This window comes from Trachurus japonicus, chromosome 1 (assembly GCF_045865225.1).
Source record: "Trachurus japonicus isolate A0001 chromosome 1, Traja_1.0".
NCBI lineage: Eukaryota > Metazoa > Chordata > Actinopteri > Carangiformes > Carangidae > Trachurus > Trachurus japonicus.
The window spans coordinates 20,143,735-20,163,948 of record NC_140907.1 but is presented as its reverse complement, the minus strand read 5'-3'; the positions used below and the strand labels follow the sequence as shown (position 1 = coordinate 20,163,948).

General features: G+C 40.1%; 2 protein-coding genes across 2 annotated transcripts; one reads left to right on the top strand and one right to left on the bottom strand.

The window, feature by feature from the left end:
• Positions 1–25: 25 nt before the first annotated feature.
• On the bottom strand, positions 26–5,314 carry ufsp2 (ufm1-specific peptidase 2). Its single transcript, XM_085779082.1, has 12 exons — positions 5,256–5,314; positions 4,969–5,059; positions 3,955–4,138; positions 3,793–3,859; positions 3,406–3,560; positions 3,083–3,275; positions 2,731–2,877; positions 2,437–2,601; positions 2,187–2,311; positions 2,019–2,095; positions 1,412–1,536; positions 26–1,313 (listed from the first exon to the last, which is right to left on the bottom strand). Exons 1-12 carry the CDS (start codon positions 5,256–5,258, stop codon positions 1,227–1,229), a joined length of 1,419 nt encoding a protein of 472 aa, XP_085635208.1. The 5' UTR covers positions 5,259–5,314; the 3' UTR covers positions 26–1,226.
• Positions 5,315–11,003: 5,689 nt separating this feature from the next.
• Positions 11,004–20,030, top strand: gucy1a1 (guanylate cyclase 1 soluble subunit alpha 1). Its single transcript, XM_085779058.1, has 8 exons — positions 11,004–11,496; positions 11,703–11,770; positions 12,488–12,576; positions 12,685–13,400; positions 15,268–15,753; positions 16,868–17,011; positions 18,402–18,556; positions 18,794–20,030. The coding sequence occupies exons 1-8, from the start codon at positions 11,257–11,259 to the stop codon at positions 18,930–18,932; spliced, it is 2,037 nt and encodes a 678-aa protein (XP_085635184.1). The 5' UTR covers positions 11,004–11,256; the 3' UTR covers positions 18,933–20,030.
• Positions 20,031–20,214: the final 184 nt, after the last annotated feature.

The window sequence follows — 20,214 nt, the reverse complement described above, 5'->3', positions numbered from 1 at the left end:
TGTGTATATTTCTTTTCATGTGATGTTCTATTGTTTATTTTTTTCTAATTCTTGGGTTGACAGGCATCAGCATATTAAACACAATGTGGCTACTACACAAAGCTACAAAACTTTAGACTGCAGTGATTTGTTCTTGCAGTCAAAGGCACAAATTTAAATCTATTAAACATACTGAGGAAAAGAGGCAGTAGACAGAGGAATACAGGGGAGGTCATTTAGTTTTTTCCTTGGGTATCTATTATGCCAAAGTAACTGCTCCCCCTAGTGCATCTCCATTAACAAGAAAAGGGATTATCTGGAGGCGCGTCCCCTGAAATTACAATTTGTCACGGGTTTTCTCTTAATAACATATTTAGACCTAGATGTGACACACACTAATGAAATGCCGATGTCCTAGGATAATGGTACTAGGGGGAATCTATCGTATAAACCTGTGTCTGGTCACTGTCATTGAATTTACATGCCAATGCAGGATGGGTAGAGATGGGGACTGAATGGGACTACTGCTGCGGCAGTCCCATAGTCATACAATCAACCCATGGATAAAGAAAAACTCCCGCAGAGTGACAAAAGTAAAACAATAAAAAATAAATAAAATCTTTATGTCCACTGGTGAGAGGCATCCATCTGACTCTAGTTGTGAAAACTAGAGTCCAGGTAGCAATTATTTTTTGGTTTATAGAGGGACCAAGAGTGAATAGAGTAAAATAAGAATTACTGTAATGCATTACCTTGCAATATATAAGTTACAGGATGAGTATAGGTTCTTCTCCACCTTTATTTCCCCTAATACAGGCTGCACAGTTTAATCGTTTGTAAATGTACAAATTGTAAAGTAGGCACATGGCACAGCTGAAGAAAAGTCCTTCTGTCTGTGTTTATATCAATCAGAGCGGCCATCAGTCATCATGGGTTCGTTTGTCAACTGATATAAAGCACTGACCAAATGCTTTCGATGTTGATACTTTGTGTTTCTCCTCAAAATAAAATGAGCCTCATAAGTATGCATTTACCAATCTTTGTCATATTAAATAAAACCAAGTACAGAAAGTACAGACATGGTTAGTTTCTCAATTTAATATCAACATTATGTACATATAGCTGTCTTTGTTGCCAAAATTATAAGAATGTATGTAGGGACTACCAAGAGTAAAGAGTAAATTGGACACTAATTGATTATAGTTTTCATATGTTTTGCTGATCTCAAACAATGACCGACTGAGAGCTCAGATGACCTTTGGCTTCTGAGGCAAACAGAGATTATAATATGCAGTTTGATCCCAAAACTCTGGTCCTTTCCAGCCACACCAGCCCTGAGAGAGATACAATACACACAAGGTCAACACTGTATCTGAACAGATTTACATTACAGTTGAACAGTGCAGCCAGTGTGGATGCATGTGACGGTCACCTTGTCTGTGATGACCTGTAGGTCCTCTGCTCCTGTGTAATGTGGATCAAGGATGAGATAGCGGATCTGTCCGGTGGTCTCACTCCATGCTACACCTAAAATAGTGTGAGCTAAAACTCCCCCTCCTGCAACACATGACAAAATTTCAACAAACTTGTGATTTTGATTAGGAATTGAGATTTGTAGCGCTTTGTGTGCCATACCTAATATGTCCAGTTCATTACAGCAATCAGAGATATAAAATACGGCACGCAATAATGTTTATGATGTGTCCTGTGTTTACAAATGCTGCTAATGAAAAATTAACAAAAATTTAAAATAACATTGTGAGACTGGGCAAAGATAATTGAAATCCTGTGATGGTTAGATCGATTAGGATGTATTCTACTATCTGGATCATAGATTATGTTCAATTACATTTTGCTGTAATCTGTAGGTCTAGCTATAGTTTTAAGTAAAACTTGTGTGTACCGTAATCTAATTTAAAGATATATGGACCAACGTTGCTGCAGTTAAATCTAAAGGTTTTAAGGTGAGTGAAACCTGGTGAAGTTGAATTCAAGCCCAAATGCATGTACCGGTAATAACTGTTTGACACACAGCTCACCAATCATGATTGGAGTCCCTTCAGTCAGGAAGTGGTTGGCGAGTTCCCTGCCTTTGGATCCCAACTCGGACCCTTGACTGAAAAGAACAGAGATGAGCCAACAACTAAATCCAGAACCTCCACAGAAATATTTTCATACACAAGGTGCTATCAGATATGTGGTCAGACCTCACAAACATGATCTTGGAAGTGACACCAAGCAGCTGGTTCAGAACAGCCTGAACTTCAATGGATCCGATCCACTGACGGGATCCTACAAAGGATTTCTGCTTGTCTCCAACCTCCACTAACGCCTGGAAAATAGTGACCCAGATAGAGGCAGGCATTTTGGATGTTACCGATGTAAAAAAAAAAAAGTTTAAACTAAACAAATACCATCACATATTTTGTATTGTGAACATATTAACAGGAGTACTACCTGTTGGATCTCTTTGTGGGTGGGCACTGACCGCTCTACATAGCCCTGCTGTTGGAACCAGGAGCAGATGGTCTGCAGGGAGCGGTAAGCGCAGCCCCATCCATTGTCATCCATACGGTCCTGCATGTAGTGGTGATAGCTGTAGATCCCCTGGACCAAGTACACCTTGAAAAAAAAAAGTAACACAGGACGGACAAATCAATGTTAATTTTCTTTGCACATTCCTTGAGTAGATCTCAGAATACATCTTCAAGAGCCACGTGTAATAGACCCTAACATGGTGATTAGACCGACCTTTCCATCCTCCAGGGTAGGATGTGTGAGCACCAGATGAGGGTTTCGGAGATAACCGTCTCGGTACGGCTCATTGGGAAAGTGGTACGCATTGGATCTTCTGAAATACGGCCTGACATCTGGTAGTTCATAGTGTAGATGCAATTCCTACAAATAGAAGTTTTGAGAAAAATGAATAGTAGTTTATCATTCACATAAAAGAAACTGGAACCATGTTTTGTTGGATAAAGCTATAGGATAATTGCTATCAATTCTGATCAATGACTGATAAAAATGTGATAAAAATCAGCAGATTTGCATGTGGTGTGCCAGTTCATTTGGTTTTTAAAGAAGCTCAGTCTGTGGTTCGTACCTTACGCTGTGTCTCTAGTTGGCTGTCAGGCACTCCTGCTGGGTAAACCACGGTCACTAGTCCTTTTGGCTCTGGAAGTATAAAGTGGAGGGGCTCAGGGACCAGCAGCGTTGTCCCTTTCATGTGTTGCAAGGTCACTTTCTCCATCTCACACAGCTGATGAGTTAGCTCCTCCACCAGGCGCTCACAGGCACTGCAGCACCAGAATAAAAAAAACATTCATAGTGTGAGAGATGCATTTTATCCTGGTAGTGCGACTCCATGACTACTTTAACACTGATAGACTAAGTTAAGAGACTTTATTTTGAAATAAGAAGACGTACTTCTTGATTGTGTCATTGCATCTGGTTTGGACAACACAGTCCATGGGAAGAGTCGTAGACAGGAAGTGGGAGTTCTGGAGACTTCTGCCGAGGACGGGAGCCAAGAGAGGGCCTGGATTTGTCATGTCCATCATCAGGTGAAGGTTTATGACACTCTGAATGACACATTTACACAGAAACACACAATACACAACATTAAGATACATCATTGCTAATAGATTAGGTTATACTTGTACTATACTTTGTGTGGAAAACCACTCAGTTACTGTAGGTAGTGAATTCCTTCTCATGCTTATGATGAATTATTAAGTTGTGCTGTTCAAGCAGCATTGCTGACCCCCAGTTACTACCCAAACTACCACATCCATCTCCACATTAGAAACTCACCATTGCCAAACCTTTTTTGCTTTTCTTTTTTCCAGATTTTCTGCCAAAGTTCTCCTGATCATCTGTCCTGAAGTCATTAAAAATATGAATTATTCAACTACCCAGGAAAAAAAAAAAGCAATGTCTGGTCTGCAGATCAACAAAGCTTTTGTGTTCACTCACTGTATCCACTGATGTATATCTTCACAGAGGGTGTTTGGTGTTACTTCTTCAGGTGTTGCAGTAACACCTTTGTTTGGCCATATAATAACAGGACTGTCGCAGACAGTGAAAACGCAGGATTCTGATTTCACCTGAGAGCGTAGGGTCGCAAATGTTCCTGAGATCACCTTGTGCATCAGAGAAACTGACAGAGAAGCACAGAAAAACAGTCCACATTAATTATTACTGTGAAAAACATGAACATTACTGTCCACATGCTTCTCTGTACTTTTGGATCGGCTCCACGAGTTTTAAGGGAAATCTTAACACTGTAGCACAGTTATATATAGACAGTGGTAAGTGCCTTTGACTTTGATGGAACGGTACTGATGCAGATACTTCTTGTTTCAATACAACCCAACACCCTTGTGCACAAAACCAGGCCATTAAAGAAATGTTTAACTTAGTGGACCCGCACAGAGCCCGAACCTTAACTCCATCCAACAATGAAAAGTAACACTCACAACAACAGGCCAGGACTAATATCCCAACATCAGCACACGTAATGAGAGCAAATCCCTGCATGCAGGTTCTGACATCCTGTGGAGAGCCTCCATAAGGGAGTGGACGGTGATTTAACAGCACATTACAGGTCATGGTTTTCGAAAAGAGACGTTCAAATATCACTGCTGCGAAGAAGACTAGACAGCAACCAGTTACATTAAGAGATCAAGTCTGGTTGGGACATGTCTGATGCATTACTGTAGCAGGGATCTACAATAAATCTAAATTATGTCAGACATAACTTCAGAGATTTCAGACTAGTGCTCTTCTAATACTTGTAAGTAGTTTACTTGTGGCACTGCTGTATTTATCCACTTCTTCATGCAGGACTTCGACTTGTAATATCCAGTATTTCCAGATAGTTGTGTTGGCAGTTTTACTTGAATGTCAGATTTGAATATTCCTCTAACAATGTTATTCAGGCCTGGGTTCATGTACAGGATGTTGTGGTGAAGAGGTGCAGTAAGTTACCGTCCGTGGTGTCCAGCTGACACCTGAGCTCCAGCCGGCCTCTGACACGGAGGACGGTCCCCGTGGAGGACGGAGGTGAGTTCACAACAACCTGAGGAAACAAGTTAGTGAGGAAGAGCCAGCTGTCAGTGAAAACCAGACACTTATGGTATTGATTTATTTCCTGCCAGTCGGTGAGCCGCGCTGCCAGTTATCTGTTACCGAGTAACAGCAGTTAGCATGAAGCTTATGGTAGCATGTATCTATTCTACAGTGTACAAAACGAGTTAATTTCTCAGTAAACTCACCATGATGAATTCAGGCTGTTAGCGTCAAACTGCTCTCTGTGCTGGAGGCTGACATGTCTGTTGTACGTGTCTCTGGCTGCTGCATCCCATTGGACCATACTAACCACACCCACTGATGTTGCGTTCACTGTCACTCGTAAATGTAGGCATTTCCCCCGGGGTAACAGAAACGACAAAAACGGTGTTCACAGCATATATAGGGGCTTTCTCCACATGCCCTTGATCCCACAACAGGTAAAGTAATTTGCTTTATTTATGAACAGTTTTTTTTCTCCCTCTCTTTCTCAGTACACCTTTGCTTTAATTTGGTCCCACCTCCCTCATTAGACTTGCATTGGTTTTCCACTCCATCAACTAAATATTGACCTGTTCCCCTGAATTGTTTGTAAATAGTTTAGTTTAAAACAAATATTTTGAGCAGAATGCAGAAAATGAAAGGCCAACAGTGGTGCAGTAATGTTTTTATCCCTCCTTCGCTCTTCAGTTGTTTGAATTGCTAAGATTGTTTATATTTATCAGAGACAAAATACAAACTAATAACAAAACATAACAAATACAGAGTGGGAAATTCTCCAGTCATATCACTGCTAATGAACATCATGTAAAGTCTCCTGTGGTGGTGCTGTTTGAACAGTACCAACAGTATTCGGCCTAAGTGAGGCATACTATATCTAATTATTCCAGCATCAGTGCCCATGTCACCCGTCTTATGCAACACTTGATAACATGCATCAATATTCTTGCGTTTTTATCTTTTTGTTCAGCTATTTCTTTTGATTGATTATCATTGATGATATTTTTAAGTATATACACTCCAAGGCTGTTAGATAATCACGATTATTACAGAGGGTAATACTGTAGTAAAACCTATTTCTTGTTGTGTTGCTTGTTTGCCATAGGCTATGACATGGCAGCCATGCATGCAAGGCCTAGCAGGATGAGTGGACACAATGTTAGAAAAACTGTGCTGCATGTAGTTATTACTGTAGTTGTTCCGCATGTAGAAGAGGGTTATTTTCATCAATCTAAGAAAAAAAAAGGTGATCATTAATGGGTGCATCACTGACTGGCAAGACAAATCCGACAGCTGTGTACCTCTTGAAGAAATTCCCAATAATGTTACACCTTAACTGTTAATATAACTGATTCACATTACTTAATCATTCTTTATCATTGTGGCAAAGTCAAACAAAACAAATACCAGGAGCAATGTTGAAAATGAGGCCAGTGTCAGTTGAGTGATATTTTGTTCTTACATTGTTTCTGGATAAAATAATAAACGGTTTGTTAGGATGAGAGGGGAAAGGCTCTGACATGGTTTGTCTCATATCATAAGCTTTGTAAATCCATCGTATGAATGTTTTACATAAATGCAACATTACCGAAGAAGATTTAATGTTAAGTATCTATTAGAGGGCTAGGTATCTGAATGTTCCAATCTGCCAAAAAAAAAAAAAAAAGCTTTCTTCTTGTAAAACTGACTGTATATACACTGTAAGTGTCTGAGGTCATGGCTGTTCATTCCTGTGGACTCAGTGTCCTGGCCTTGATTTGTGATGAGATTAGTTATCTATCTGCATATCATAAACACAGAGTTGGGATGTTTCTAAGAGAGCGTGCAAGGAAATGGCAGAGGATGATATTCACATTGAAAATGCACATTCATCGTATGGACATGGGTTCATTGGGTAGTGTAACTTTTGTAAAAATGATTGATAGCAGAATGTAGCAATACAAATAAGAGTGTTTTTAATTACTGAATAGCTACAGATTATTATAAAAGCTTTGTTACAGATATGTTTACAATTTCTCTCTTCTGTTTCAAGTGCTCCCACTGAAACCGGTTTTTCTTGCTGTAATCATTCCTCCTGTTCAACTTCAAACCATTGAAAGAGTCCTTGTTAATGTATTTTGAATAGGAGTGATGAAGTGCCTTTCTCTTGTGAAAATCTTTATTCTTTAACATTTATCTGAAGATGACGTGAGGTTTCAATGATAAAACATCTTCAAAACTTTCAGCCTTTTTATTGCAAAATGTCCTTTGTTTTGTTATTATCCCTCTACTGCTGCAGAAAAGGAACACAAACACATAGATATCATTTTTAAAAAAGGCCGTTAGTTTAAAAGACATTTGTTTCACTCAGATTGCCATGGCCACATATTTTCTTCACATAAACTTTTGAATAGCACAAAAAGACACTTGCAGATTTTGTCTCCTATCAGGGAGAAGACAAATGGTCAGTTTGAACAGGAGGTATGACTAGATGAAGCAGAGTCTGTTTTAATGATTGTGTCCTTTAAAGGGATAGTATGTAGCAAAAATCAAATATTGCTTTCATAAATACATATTTACCGAAGTCTAATCACAACCGCATACAAATGAAAGCTGTCTCGTAGCTCAGAATAAGTTGTTTACAAATACATAGGTGGCGGTGCACCCACCGGAGGCTGTCATGTTGCATTGCCATCTTTGAATACGGTACGTGACAGCGGACAAACTTAGCTCAAGTGCTCTATTGAGTGTCTAGTGTGTGACTAGGCTTGTGCCCGGAGGATGATTGATGTAGTTGTTTTTATCTTTTTCTGCTGTTATAAAATACTCAGCTAAGCAGCATTAGCAGCTAGATCTTACAATGTTGAACTGTTTTTATACAAAGTGCAGCCAAACACCAGGCTGAAGAGAGAGGGACAGCAGAGGCTCCTCTGACAGCTGTGGAGCTGCAGCTGAATGGCTGGAGAGCAGAGACCCACGTCTTTTTTTTCTTTCTTTTAGCAGCGTCGTTGTTACAGGTGATGCATATCTATGTCAAAATTCTCTGGCGCTGCAATCTAGAATCTGAACGCACATGTCACATTTTAGCCCCAATACTACATACTGAGGCTTTGAGTAACACTGAGCTACACACTTTCTTGTAGCATGAGGAAGGATGAATTTATTGATTCACTCTCATTCTCGTTCATGATGTTCAAATCAGAGTTAATTTTGGGGATCATGTTTGTGCTCAAACACTCATAATTGTGTGTCTTGTATCTGTGTTCTTTTTACTCGCTGCAACAATAATTGGCCTACGGGGACATAAATAAAAACCTTGAACCTTGATAACAAACTGCTGTACACATGTTAAATTTGAGCCCGAAATGTAAAAGTAGAAACGTCAAATAAGGATTACATTAGCATGGCATGAAAACCTTGTCTGTTCCTCATTGGATTATGGTTATATTACCCTGATGAGGTTTCAGATGTCAACTACTGCACTGTATCAGGTTATTCCAAGCTGCAGTTATTGTTTTGTTTTCATTCCGTTTGTTTGTGAAATATTGTTAATGGTGCAAATTGAGTGATGTAACACAAAGAAATATATGAGGCAGGACAAGGAAAGAGAAAGAAAAGGAACACAACAAAGGAAAAAATAAACCAGTATTATAGATGTGTGTAGTGTAAATTACAGTATAGGAGGCACTGGAGTGGAGTGGAATGGATCAAGTTAATTTCCTCATTGTACAATGTATTCGTAGAGAAGTGTGTGAGGACATAGTTTGAAGAATGGGACACATAAGGACTAATATTAGGCATTAATAATAATCAAAATGTTACATGTACTTCATACAACATCTTGATGAAAATGCCTCTTTTTCACAAACAGGAGGAAACTTGGGGGTAATTAACTGTAAAAACTGGAACAGTGTGGCCCATTGAAATATCTTGATTTAACATCCACATCTTTTGCCTCTGGATATCAAATGACCTTAGCTTCACATCATTGGTCTCCCACTGAGGCATGAGCTCTGGATCGTGGCTGATGGGTTCACCCCGGGACGACCTCTGGTGAAGGAAACAGGAAGAGATTCAACATTTTGCCTGGTTCAACTGTTGGAATGAAACTATGTACTGGAGGGCTGCAGTTAAACACAAATGTGATGCACTTGTCTTTTAATTTATAGGCCTACTTCTACTCTGCTAAATTGCACAATTAAACTTACTGAAGATTATGATTTTATGTAATGTATGATCAGTCTAAACAATATGAAGCACTTCGAGAGATTAACCATTCCAACAAAAACATACTGCTTATACATCAATAACACAATATTCAATAACAATGGGGGTGTAATCGTTCTGCTTCTACTTTTATACTTTGCTCATAAGAGTTGTGAGCTTTTCCTAAAACTCAGATGACTTTCAGATGTAAGAGTATTTTTGGATTGGAGGAGAAACACAATATGACAACAAAGATACACAAAACAAGACCACACAAACTGATCACAGAGACCCACACCGACCACTTAGAGATTTAAAATGACCACAAAAGACAAAAATAACTACAAAGAGATACAGAACATTGACAAAGACTTTTCTACTTCCCTACTTTGAGGACTAAGAGTGAGAGAAGTGCAGAGAAGTGGCCTGTGCTCATTCTGCCTGTAGTGTCGGTCAGGGCTCCTCATGTCAGAGCTTATGTCTCCTCAGCTCTGGTTGCATCACAACAATAAGATACACAGCAACACAGAGCCAAAACTACAACTGCATGACTGTTCAGCCTTCAATCTTAATCCACTGTCTAACCTTGGCACAGATCTGTCAAATCAGCATTTTTTTCAATCTAGAGAAAAAAACAGTTTGATGATGGTCCTGTCCACAAAATGATAGGGTTCCACTTTTTGTGTCTAATCGATAGACGTTTTGTCTTTAAATTGACGCTGCATCCTGGGCCTTGTGGCTGAGAGAGTAAGCAGTGTGTCAGTCCAGCGTTATTCTGTGAGAAGTGACTCCAACTCCCAAGTGACAAAGCTGTTCATTATTTAGGCTCTGAAATGGATTTATTCTGTTTCACAATGAAATTTTTTTCATTTGAAAAAACATGGCCAGCAAGCAGTATGGGAGCCATCTGTTATGGTTCTTTATATATAAAGCCTGTATGTCAAATCTATCACAGGTGGAGTAATGTGACAGGTGGAGTCTTTTAGGAGCCGTCAACAGACCATGGTTCCTGATGCATGTTGGTAAATTAGGTGTTCTGATATGGCAAAAAAAAAACATGGCTACTTCCTGGTTAATTTAACACAAATTGACAATTTGAACCAACCAATGCAGCAACACATGAAGAAAGTGTGGACGATGAACATTTCCATTTTACGCACCACAACTCCAGTGCCAAAAGTGTGGTAGGATAAGCAGCTGGAGGAACTGTTATGGGCTCTGGAAACTATTATTTAAACAACAAATTGACTGAATATTGAAGAAATTATTTTCCAATGAAAATAGTTGCATCCTAAAACAATGACAGGAACAGAGGGAGCTGGTTCTGTAGGAGGTTCTACAGCTCCTTTCCTCCCTCAGAGCTAATTTATAATCTTATAGGTGTCAATTATAGGCCAAACTTCAAGTGTGTGTGTGTGTGTGTGTGTGTGTGTGTGTGTGTGTGTGTGTGTGTGTGTGTGTGTGTGTGTCTGCCAGAGAATAAATGAAATGACAAAATACAAATAAATAATGACAGCAATCTGAACTAGGCACACTTGGAACCACAGGCACGTGCACTTTAAGTCCTTCTGTGAATATATTTGAAAAGCGCGCGCGCGTGTGTACGTGTGTATGTGTGTGTGACTAGTTTCGTATGATGGGACTCAGTGATCTAAATAAAAGTCTGCTGCGTGGAGTCGCTTGGAAATCATTCCTCTTTGCTGATAGGTTGCTCAGCTCCACCAGCCCCACTGGCGCGTGGATTGGCCTGGTGCTCTTTTTTTCCCCCCAGTTTCTCATTGGCTTTGGGTAATGATCGTTTGCCCATGCATTTTTCAATGAATCTTGTATGTGCTCTCTGGCTTGCTTTGGTGCTGATCACTTGAATCGGCGGTGTGCGGGGGGAGAGAGAGAGAGAGAGGTAAACCCTGGATGAGCACCAGATGATGGAATTTCTCCTAGAGACCGCAGCTGCTCGACCAGGACTGTCTCCCTCCGAAATCAGATAAGAGAGCAGAGCCGGGAGAGATCACAGCGGCCAAGATGTTCTGCACGAAGCTAAAAGAACTGAAGATATCCGGAGAATGTCCATTCTCCAGCAGCGCCAGAAATAATGAGCTCGGAGACTTAGAGGAGCGCTCAGCTGACGACGCGGATTTATCGCCTATTTCTAAGGACGTGCATAGAAAAAGAGGTGAGGACCTACCTCGACAGAAGACAAGCAGAGCCAAAGTTAACCTGCACACACTTGGGGAGAGCATCCGAAAATTGGCATGTCCTGAGGTAAGTAAGAAAAAAAAAATAGACATTTATTTTGATATACACTTTAGTTATGTAAAAAACAAAAACAAATGAGGATTGTGTTTGTCGCGCCTCTGTTTCATCAGTTGAGATAAAGATCTGGTGACCCAGGTTTCTTTCTTCACATCGCTGCCGCCTAAGTCTCACCAGATTATGACCTTTAACTTGGCAAACACTTTGTCACTCAGTTTTACAGACTGCACACCGCCCTCCATCGAGTGATCAGACTGTCAGAACACACCAGGGACTCTGAAAGGTAATGTGTGTGTGTGTGTGTGTGTGTGTGTGTGTGTGTGTGTGTGTTTACCCCAAGACATCAATAACAACTCCAGACTGCCACACTTACAATCACCACAGGCCGTCACTGCCACCTCAGCAGCACAGCATGTCTCCTTTTGATAACTGTACTGATGCTAAGATGTTCCAGCCTGATGTGACCCTCTGTTTACCTCAGCATTTCTTACCCAGGTCTCCTCCTGCTACTCTCTCTACTAGTCTGGTGGTAATGATGAGAACAACAATAAGGCGTGATGCAGACTGAGGCTGCTATGGATACCAGACAGAGAGAAAACCCTCAGATATTTGCTGAGAACACTTTACTACGGCTGTAGACATCGAAGCATTCTCAGTAGCTTTATCAACACAGTCACAGCTACAAGTAATCAGCAACAATTTTGATAATTGATGATTTAAAAAAAAATCTTTTTAATCTAAAATACCACATATTTCTTGGTGGCAGATTATTAAATGTGACAATGTGTTGATTTTCTCATAATAAACCTCATATCTGTCGGTTTTGTGCTGTGGATCAGACAAAGTAAGACATCTAAAGGTGTCAACTTGTGTTGGATAATTTTGTTGACTTTTTTTCAGTCTAAACTCTTAAATGATTCAATAAGATAAACATTTGGCTAATTAAAAGACTGTGATAATAATAATACGAAGCTGACTTTGATATTTATTGTCTCACCAGTCCAAGACTTTGCTGCACAGACAATCAGAGTTGTGGTGATGAAGCAGAGCATTTAGTGGAGATGTTAAACATTTACTCAGCCAAAACAGGTAATGTCAAATCTGAAACTCCTTCTACAAAACTTGTCATGCTCATTGTAGAATTCTGGGTATTGTTGACTTCCCATCTTCACCTGTTTCCCTTCATGTATCTGGCAGAAATCCCGATGGAAGCTTTGAAAGTTTCTCTTGGCGAGGAGCTCTTCAACATGTGTTATGAGGAGGATGGACACATTTTGAGGGTGGTGGGGGGAGCTCTCCACGACTTCCTTAACAGCTTCAACGTCTTGTTGAAGCAGTGCAGCTCGCTGCCCTACCCCGACAGAGAGGATTATGTAAACGAACATTCGGTGTTGTGCTTAGACAAGGATCCGGGTCTGCTTACTGTCTATTTCTTCAACCCCCGCCCGACCACTCAGCTCTTTTTCCCTGGAGTCATCAAAGCTGCTGCCCGCCTGCTGTATCACACCACTGTGGATGTGTTGATGGACCCCCCCAATGCTAAAGACAGCATCTTGCAGTCTAGCCCGCAGCCCAGTCTTCTCTACACAGTTGTTGTTAAGGATGCAAAAAATCTGAGCCCCAGCCCGCTGCGGGCAACCTCAGCTGGGACCCTTCCTACCACTCTGTTCTCCACAATTTTCCCTTTCCATCTGATCCTGGACCAGGACTTGGTTCTGGTTCAAATAGGACATGCTCTTAGGAAGAGACTGACCAGAAAGGATGGACTGCGGCGGTCGGCTACCTTCCAAGAACACTTCTCTATTGTCTCTCCCCAGATCAAATGTACCTTTCAAGGTATTCTGACGATGCTAAACACACAGTTTATCATTCGGATCCAGCATGGAGTCTCAAGCACAGACAACACAGGGAAGGTATGTCGTCATGTCTGCCAGATATAAAGTCAGTGGTGACGTCAGCAACCAATGATGCAGAAAAGGTCTTTCGGTCATAGTGTTAATATTAAATCGAGTAGTCGGGGGGTGGGGGGGTCAGGCTGATTATGAGCATTGGAGCTTGTTAGTGGTCTGAGGTAGAGATCGAGATTATACCCCCAGTGGAGATCAGAAGCAAATGTCAAACCATTTCATCCATCAAAGGCACAGCCATGCTCGTGCTATTTATGTAAGGGCACACAGCAATGGGTCGCCATGACAAGAAAAAAAAAGTGTCAGTGAGTAAACATGACAGCGGTGTAATGGCTAATGACATTCAGTCAGGGATGCTCCCATTTACTATTACACCAGTCCTCCAGTAGCAGCTTTAGCATTATCGACCGCAGCCCAATTAAGATTAGGTAAGAAAAATCCGTAAGTGGAGCAGAGAGCAAGTGTCTCCGTCTCGTCCATCTAGGGTTGGCAATGCATTACGCCGCTGACAGGTCCACTATACACAAACATGACTGAAATGTCAACAGAAGTCACACATTCACCATGAATTATGGCACAGTCTCCAAACTACTTCTGTAGCTGTATTTCTCCCTATAGCTACTGTTGTTACGGTTGGTAAGGAGACTCTGCAGAGTCTCCTCTACAGCTCTGAGATATGAAAATCAAACAAAAGTCTGATAAAACACGAACCACAAAATTTGTTCTAGTTAAATGTATCAGTTGGCAAGAGGTTGATGTCAGTCAGGCCATGAAATAATAATAATCATTATAATCATGGTAAAGGCTTTGTTGTCATTAACATTTTTGACTTGATTGATGTTGAGATGAAAAGTTAAGGGTTTGCCAACACAAATTGTGGGTACAGTGATACAACAAATTTAATGGTAATGCATTGAATTGTTGATGAGAAGTTTCATTCTGAACAGCAAATATTAACTAGCCTCGTAAACCAGCCTCTCGCGGAAGTTCATTTCATTTCATTCCGAGGGAGAGTCTGGCCTCATCCCCATTCTAAGCGTTTGGACTGAAACCCTCAGAAGGCCGAGCCAATCAGCGTCGCCCGCTGTGATTGACACAGCACGTTGGCCAATCAGGGGCCGACTGGTGCAACGCCCCGTCACTACACCAACTTGCTGATTGGCTGAATGGGGTTGTCTGTCAACGCTACTACCAAAGATATTAAACCGTCTTTGCTACTACTCCCGCCCAGCTCCCGCCCACCCCAAACGCTTAGAGGGGGGATGAGGCCAGACTCTCCCGAGAAATGAAATGAAATGCATTTCCGCGAGAGGCTGGTTTACGAGGCTAAATATTAACCTCATGGTGGCGCAAGCTCTGAGGTCACTAGGATTAAATCTCTGGGAACAATGAATGTGTATATACCACATCAATCCATCTCATAGTTGTTGAGATATTTCAGTTTGACCCAAAGTTGTGGATTTGGATCAACCGACTGACCGACATCCCTGGAGCCATGCTGCAACTGTGACTAATACAAATGTGCTTGAGTTAGATGGGATTTTTCGCCTGCCTGAATTTCTGCTCCACTGGAAGATGAATAAATCTTATGGTGTTGTTTACTGTTGCAACTGAGAGACAGCTGCATACAGCTGCTCTTTCCTAAATACCCTGCGAATGGCCAGTTTGCTTCTCTTTCCCCTAATGCTTAAAATTCCCATATATCTTGAGGGAGTTTATGTATGTAAACATGGCTCATTTTGAGATGCACAGTTGCCACGCTAGGAAAAACATCTTTAAGCATTTGGCGTGCTTACACTGAGGCCTTAATTCAGAAAAGCTTTTTTAAATTCCAGTGGATGAACTTTTCTCATCATGTGATTTTCCATTTCAGCTCATGGACCTTAAAGGTCAGATGATCTACGTATCAGAGTCCAACGCCATCCTGTTCCTTGGCTCACCGTGTGTGGACAAGCTGGAGGAGCTAACAGGCCGAGGCCTCTACTTGTCAGACATCCCTATCCATAATGCGCTGCGTGATGTAGTTCTGGTTGGTGAACAGGCTAAAGCCCAGGATGGTTTGAAGAAGCGTCTAGGGAAGGCCAAGGCAGCCTTGGAGCATGCTCACCAAGCACTGGAGGAGGAGAAGAAGAAGACGGTGGACCTCCTCTTCTCCATTTTCCCCGGCACTGTGGCACAGCAGCTGTGGCAGGGACAAACGGTCCAGGCTAAGAAGTTCGACAGGGTTACAATGCTCTTCTCTGACATTGTGGGCTTCACAGCTGTTTGCTCCCGCTGCACCCCAATGCAAGTGATTACCATGCTCAATGAGTTGTACACCAGGTTTGACCACCAGTGTGGAGAGCTTGATGTTTATAAGGTGGGTTAATGAATATACGTTAATGTAAGTTAAACTTCACATATGCTTCAGTCCGTCCCACTGGTTGTTTTGTGTGTGTGATAATGTCTGAACGATAATTAGATTTAACATCCCAGCATTTTTTACAGTTTAGGAGGAAATGAAAATATTTAGCTAGTTTTCCACATTTAAATTAGATTTTTATCTTCTGCATAAACATGATTAGCTGTGACAAATGTATAAACAATGATTTCCTCTCAAGATCTTTAAGAGTATAGCCAGAGCATTGCATTTCAAATCACAACATTTTGAATCTTATTAATTTATTTAATGGTTTAATTTTATTTTCTGCACATTGTGTCTCCCAAAGTTTCCTTACATTGTTGGAAAAGTAAATTTTCTGAGGGTAGCTGCAGCTGCTAAAACCATAGGATTAAATAAACTTCAAGATTGAAAAAATATGGCCGACTGAAACATTCAATCACAGGCAAACTTTTTAATTTTGTGTTAGTGTTAGTTGGCATAATTTTCATCAAGTTTTTGCATTATAGATTCCAATGGCATGACCAGACTGACTGTAACACAATCAACAACCCTAGTGTCTGCCAGACGCTGTTAATCTACAGGGAGGTTGGCTAATGTAATCAAAGTGTCATGAAAGCATAACAGACAGAGCAGCATGTTTGACAAATATCTCGTAAAACGCTAGGAAGTCAGAGGTTCCTTTAGGACCCTGTTTCCACTCTACATGTATGAGTCTAAAAATAGTTTCACTTTGTCTCTGCCACATAGCTGCTGAGTGCTCCGCCGTCCAGATTTACATGAACAAAGGCAAAGAAGAAGAAGACAAAATGCTTCTGGACTTTTAATATGGCCAGGGATCAAGTACTATTACAATTTAAGTTTTATTACTCCCCGTTTCTTGGGCTGTCTTGTACCGCAAGACCAAGAGCACGAGATTTTGATGAATATCCACTTCACATTTGTCATTCTGGTCAAGGTCCATTGTCTTCATGGCACAGAGCATATTAAATGGGATTATGGGAGCCCTAATAGGCCCTGGGAGTAAGGCCTCTGTTTTTCTGTCTGATTGTGCCTGGTAAAACACATTGTAATGATCATCCGCTGTTTTCAGGTGGAGACCATTGGGGATGCATATTGTGTGGCGGGCGGTTTACACAAAGAAAGTGAGACTCACGCTGTCCAAATTGCACTCATGGCCTTAAAGATGATGGAGCTTTCAGACGAAGTCATGACACCAACTGGGGACCCAATACAGGTGAGGGTGAAGTATTGCATACTTTAATACTCCTTCATTCAAGGTAATTACATAACTTCAGCAACCTAAGGGTTTTCATATAAAGGCCTTTTATTTAAAAAGAAATGTTTTCCAATGAATGCAAGTGAAAGAGAGGTTACTTATTATTTAAGATTGTTGAGTACAGTAGTTATGGTTTTGATCAATGATATAACTTATTTTGACATACTTGATCCATTTTAAACCACTACTGTATATTTTTCAGTTGTTGAAATGTTCTTTATTAGTGAAAAACTTAACCAGTGAATCCAAAATTCTAAGTGACACTTCAGCTTGTTAACTAAATAACTAACTAACTAAATAATATTAGTTATAATGTATAAATGCTTTGCATTAAGATATTTAGAAATCAAAGATTTTTCTTTTTCAAAGCAAACTTAGAGCTGAGTGCAGATGAGGTGTCTGGTTGAACTAAATATAACAGTACATAAGTAAATATATATGCAAATAAAATGCTCATAGTGTAAAGCATAGTAAATATGTTTGTCTTAGTGGGAGTTTTAAAAGGAAATTTCATAAAGCTATTGTGAAGGACACCTTTGTTCAACTGTAATTAAATAATAGGAAATCAGCTTTTGGACTCTGATGGATAAGCTGTTAAGGGATAAGACTGATGATATTCTATATTTTTGTTGTTGTCAAAAGAAGTCCCATAAAAAGATCTTCATATTAATACTCTCTGTCAGACGCTCATATTCCCAAATCCATTAACTCCCTCTGATGACATAAATCTCTACAAGCATTTCCTTCCTTCTGTTTTAAATCATGCATCATTTACTGCTCATTCATGTTTAGTTGCCATTAGTTTTCATCACTGCATATTATTTTATTTTTTGTTATACAGTATCCCTAAATTTACACCAATGACTGCTGATGAGCATACTAGCATGGAACCTCAGGCAGGTCAATGTGTCTGCACTGCCTGCAACCTTGTGCGCATCTGCAGTAGGTGTGTTCATATCCAGTGTAAACAAAACAGGGGCCTATTCATAAAAGCATCACTGCAAAGCAAAACTAGTGGTCAAAAATCCCACAGGATCCATTTAAACATGAGTAAATTATGCATTTGTTTGTGACTATTTTCAACAGCGGATTTGATGTGCTTGTGAATATTTGAAGCAGGGCAGTCTTACGTGTTCATATCACTAAAGAATCACTTTAATGCAGACTTTTTTGTTAGATGTGTTGATTATAACACATAAGAAAAAAATGGATTATGTGTGCAGCAGTGTCACTCGGGAGCTATATCAGTGCCAAATCTGTGCTCATACGCTCCAAGAGACCTCGGTTCCATTCTGTTGATAAATAAAAGATGAGTGGAAGCCTAATTCATGTTGAATCTTTTTTCTAGATGCGTATTGGCCTCCACACTGGTTCTGTTCTGGCTGGTGTAGTTGGGGTGATGATGCCACGCTACTGCCTTTTTGGGAACAATGTCACATTGGCCAACAAGTTTGAATCCTGCAGCCAACCTAGAAAAATCAATATCAGCCCTACAACCCACAGGTGACATAACTAAAAATGCTAATGCAATGATACATCTCTTTGCAACTCAAGCAACTCAATATTATAATGTTTCCAAAAACTAAAAGTAGAAGTGGTTGTCACAGAGAAAACAATGCAAATTTAAGTGCTCTGGTTAGGAAATGTAACTTTTAGTAGATTGCTGTGTTTCTTCTTGTGTCAAATAATTTGCCGAATTGTACTTGGATTGATGTTTTATTTGTGTGCTCTTTGTCCCAGACTGCTGAAGGATCGCCCAGAGTTTGTCTTTGTTCCCAGGAGCAGACAGGAGCTTCCGGCCAACTTCCCAGAAGACATCCCTGGTGTTTGTTACTTTTTGGAGGCCTCCTCCAAAACTTCAGACCTGACTTTGAAATAAAGTCGAGCTGCTGCACAGCCTAGAAACATGAGCTATTAGCTACAGAAATATAAGTGTATTTAGTGAATACAGTGCAGACACCACGTATATTTTGGTTTGGGTTGTTTAGATATTGATGATATTGTCAGTCAAACTCTTGCAGCTTAGAGAAAAGATCAATTTTGCTGTCAAACATGAGTCTTGTCTCTGTACAATTATCAGTTTGTTTAGTAATGGTGAAAAGAAACTCTCACTTCCCTCATTTTTCTTCCAGAATGAGTCAGGCTCCCACCACTGAGACATCTAAAAAAAATACTTTACATATAATTTAAGGAATATAAAATACATAAAAGTTTTGGCCCCCAAAAAAAAGGACAAAATGCGGTAGCTGTGTAATTTGCAGTTCTGAGAGGAAATTAAAAATATAGGCAAATCTTTCATAATGTAGGTATGATACTGAAATACATTCTGGATGTTGAGTCTCAATGTAATGTTGTTAAACAAAGTGGTTCCTTTTGTCAAAGTTGTTGTCTTAAAACATCTAACTGGTCCATTCACATCTGTGCAGCCCATCGTACCTGCTAAAACACCCTGGCCTGTTGGGATGACAGGAGAAATCAAGGTTAAAACTGAGTTGACTTTGTGTGTTTCAGTGGAGGAGAACATCATGAAAAGCAGCGTGGAAAAGCTGAGGCCAATCCTGAAATACTAAACGAAGCAGGGTAGATTCAGGTGCCTTATAGGGACTATACAAGATCATAGATGTTTTTTTGTTATCTTCACCAACTGTCGTTTTCTTTAGTTCTGTATGAATTTACATGTGAATCATTTCTTCCAGAGGTTCTAAAACAGTATATATTTGTAATAATATGTAATTCAAGCCTCCATTTATTAGACATAAAGCATTCCAAGATTCAATTTTCCTAATATAAGTAATGTATTTTTACTTTTTTCACTGTACACATGTTTATACTGTATTTATTACATGAGTTTAATAGCACTCCTTTCCCATACAGAGGGCATACGACACAAGAATACGATGAATGTTCTACTATCACTCATAATGATGTGCTTTAATCATTATTGTAATCAAAGTGCAATAAATACTGACATTAAAAACAGACTAAAGTGACTGTCTCACATTGTAGTGTGTTTTATAAAAGAAAAAAGATTTACAGTGTTGAACAAGCCCATGGACAAAAACAGCTACGTTATGAACAGATTGCATTGGTGGAAACTAACAGAGTATGATTATATTATGTAGCCTATAGGCCTATCTACAATTTTAATTTACTTGCATTTC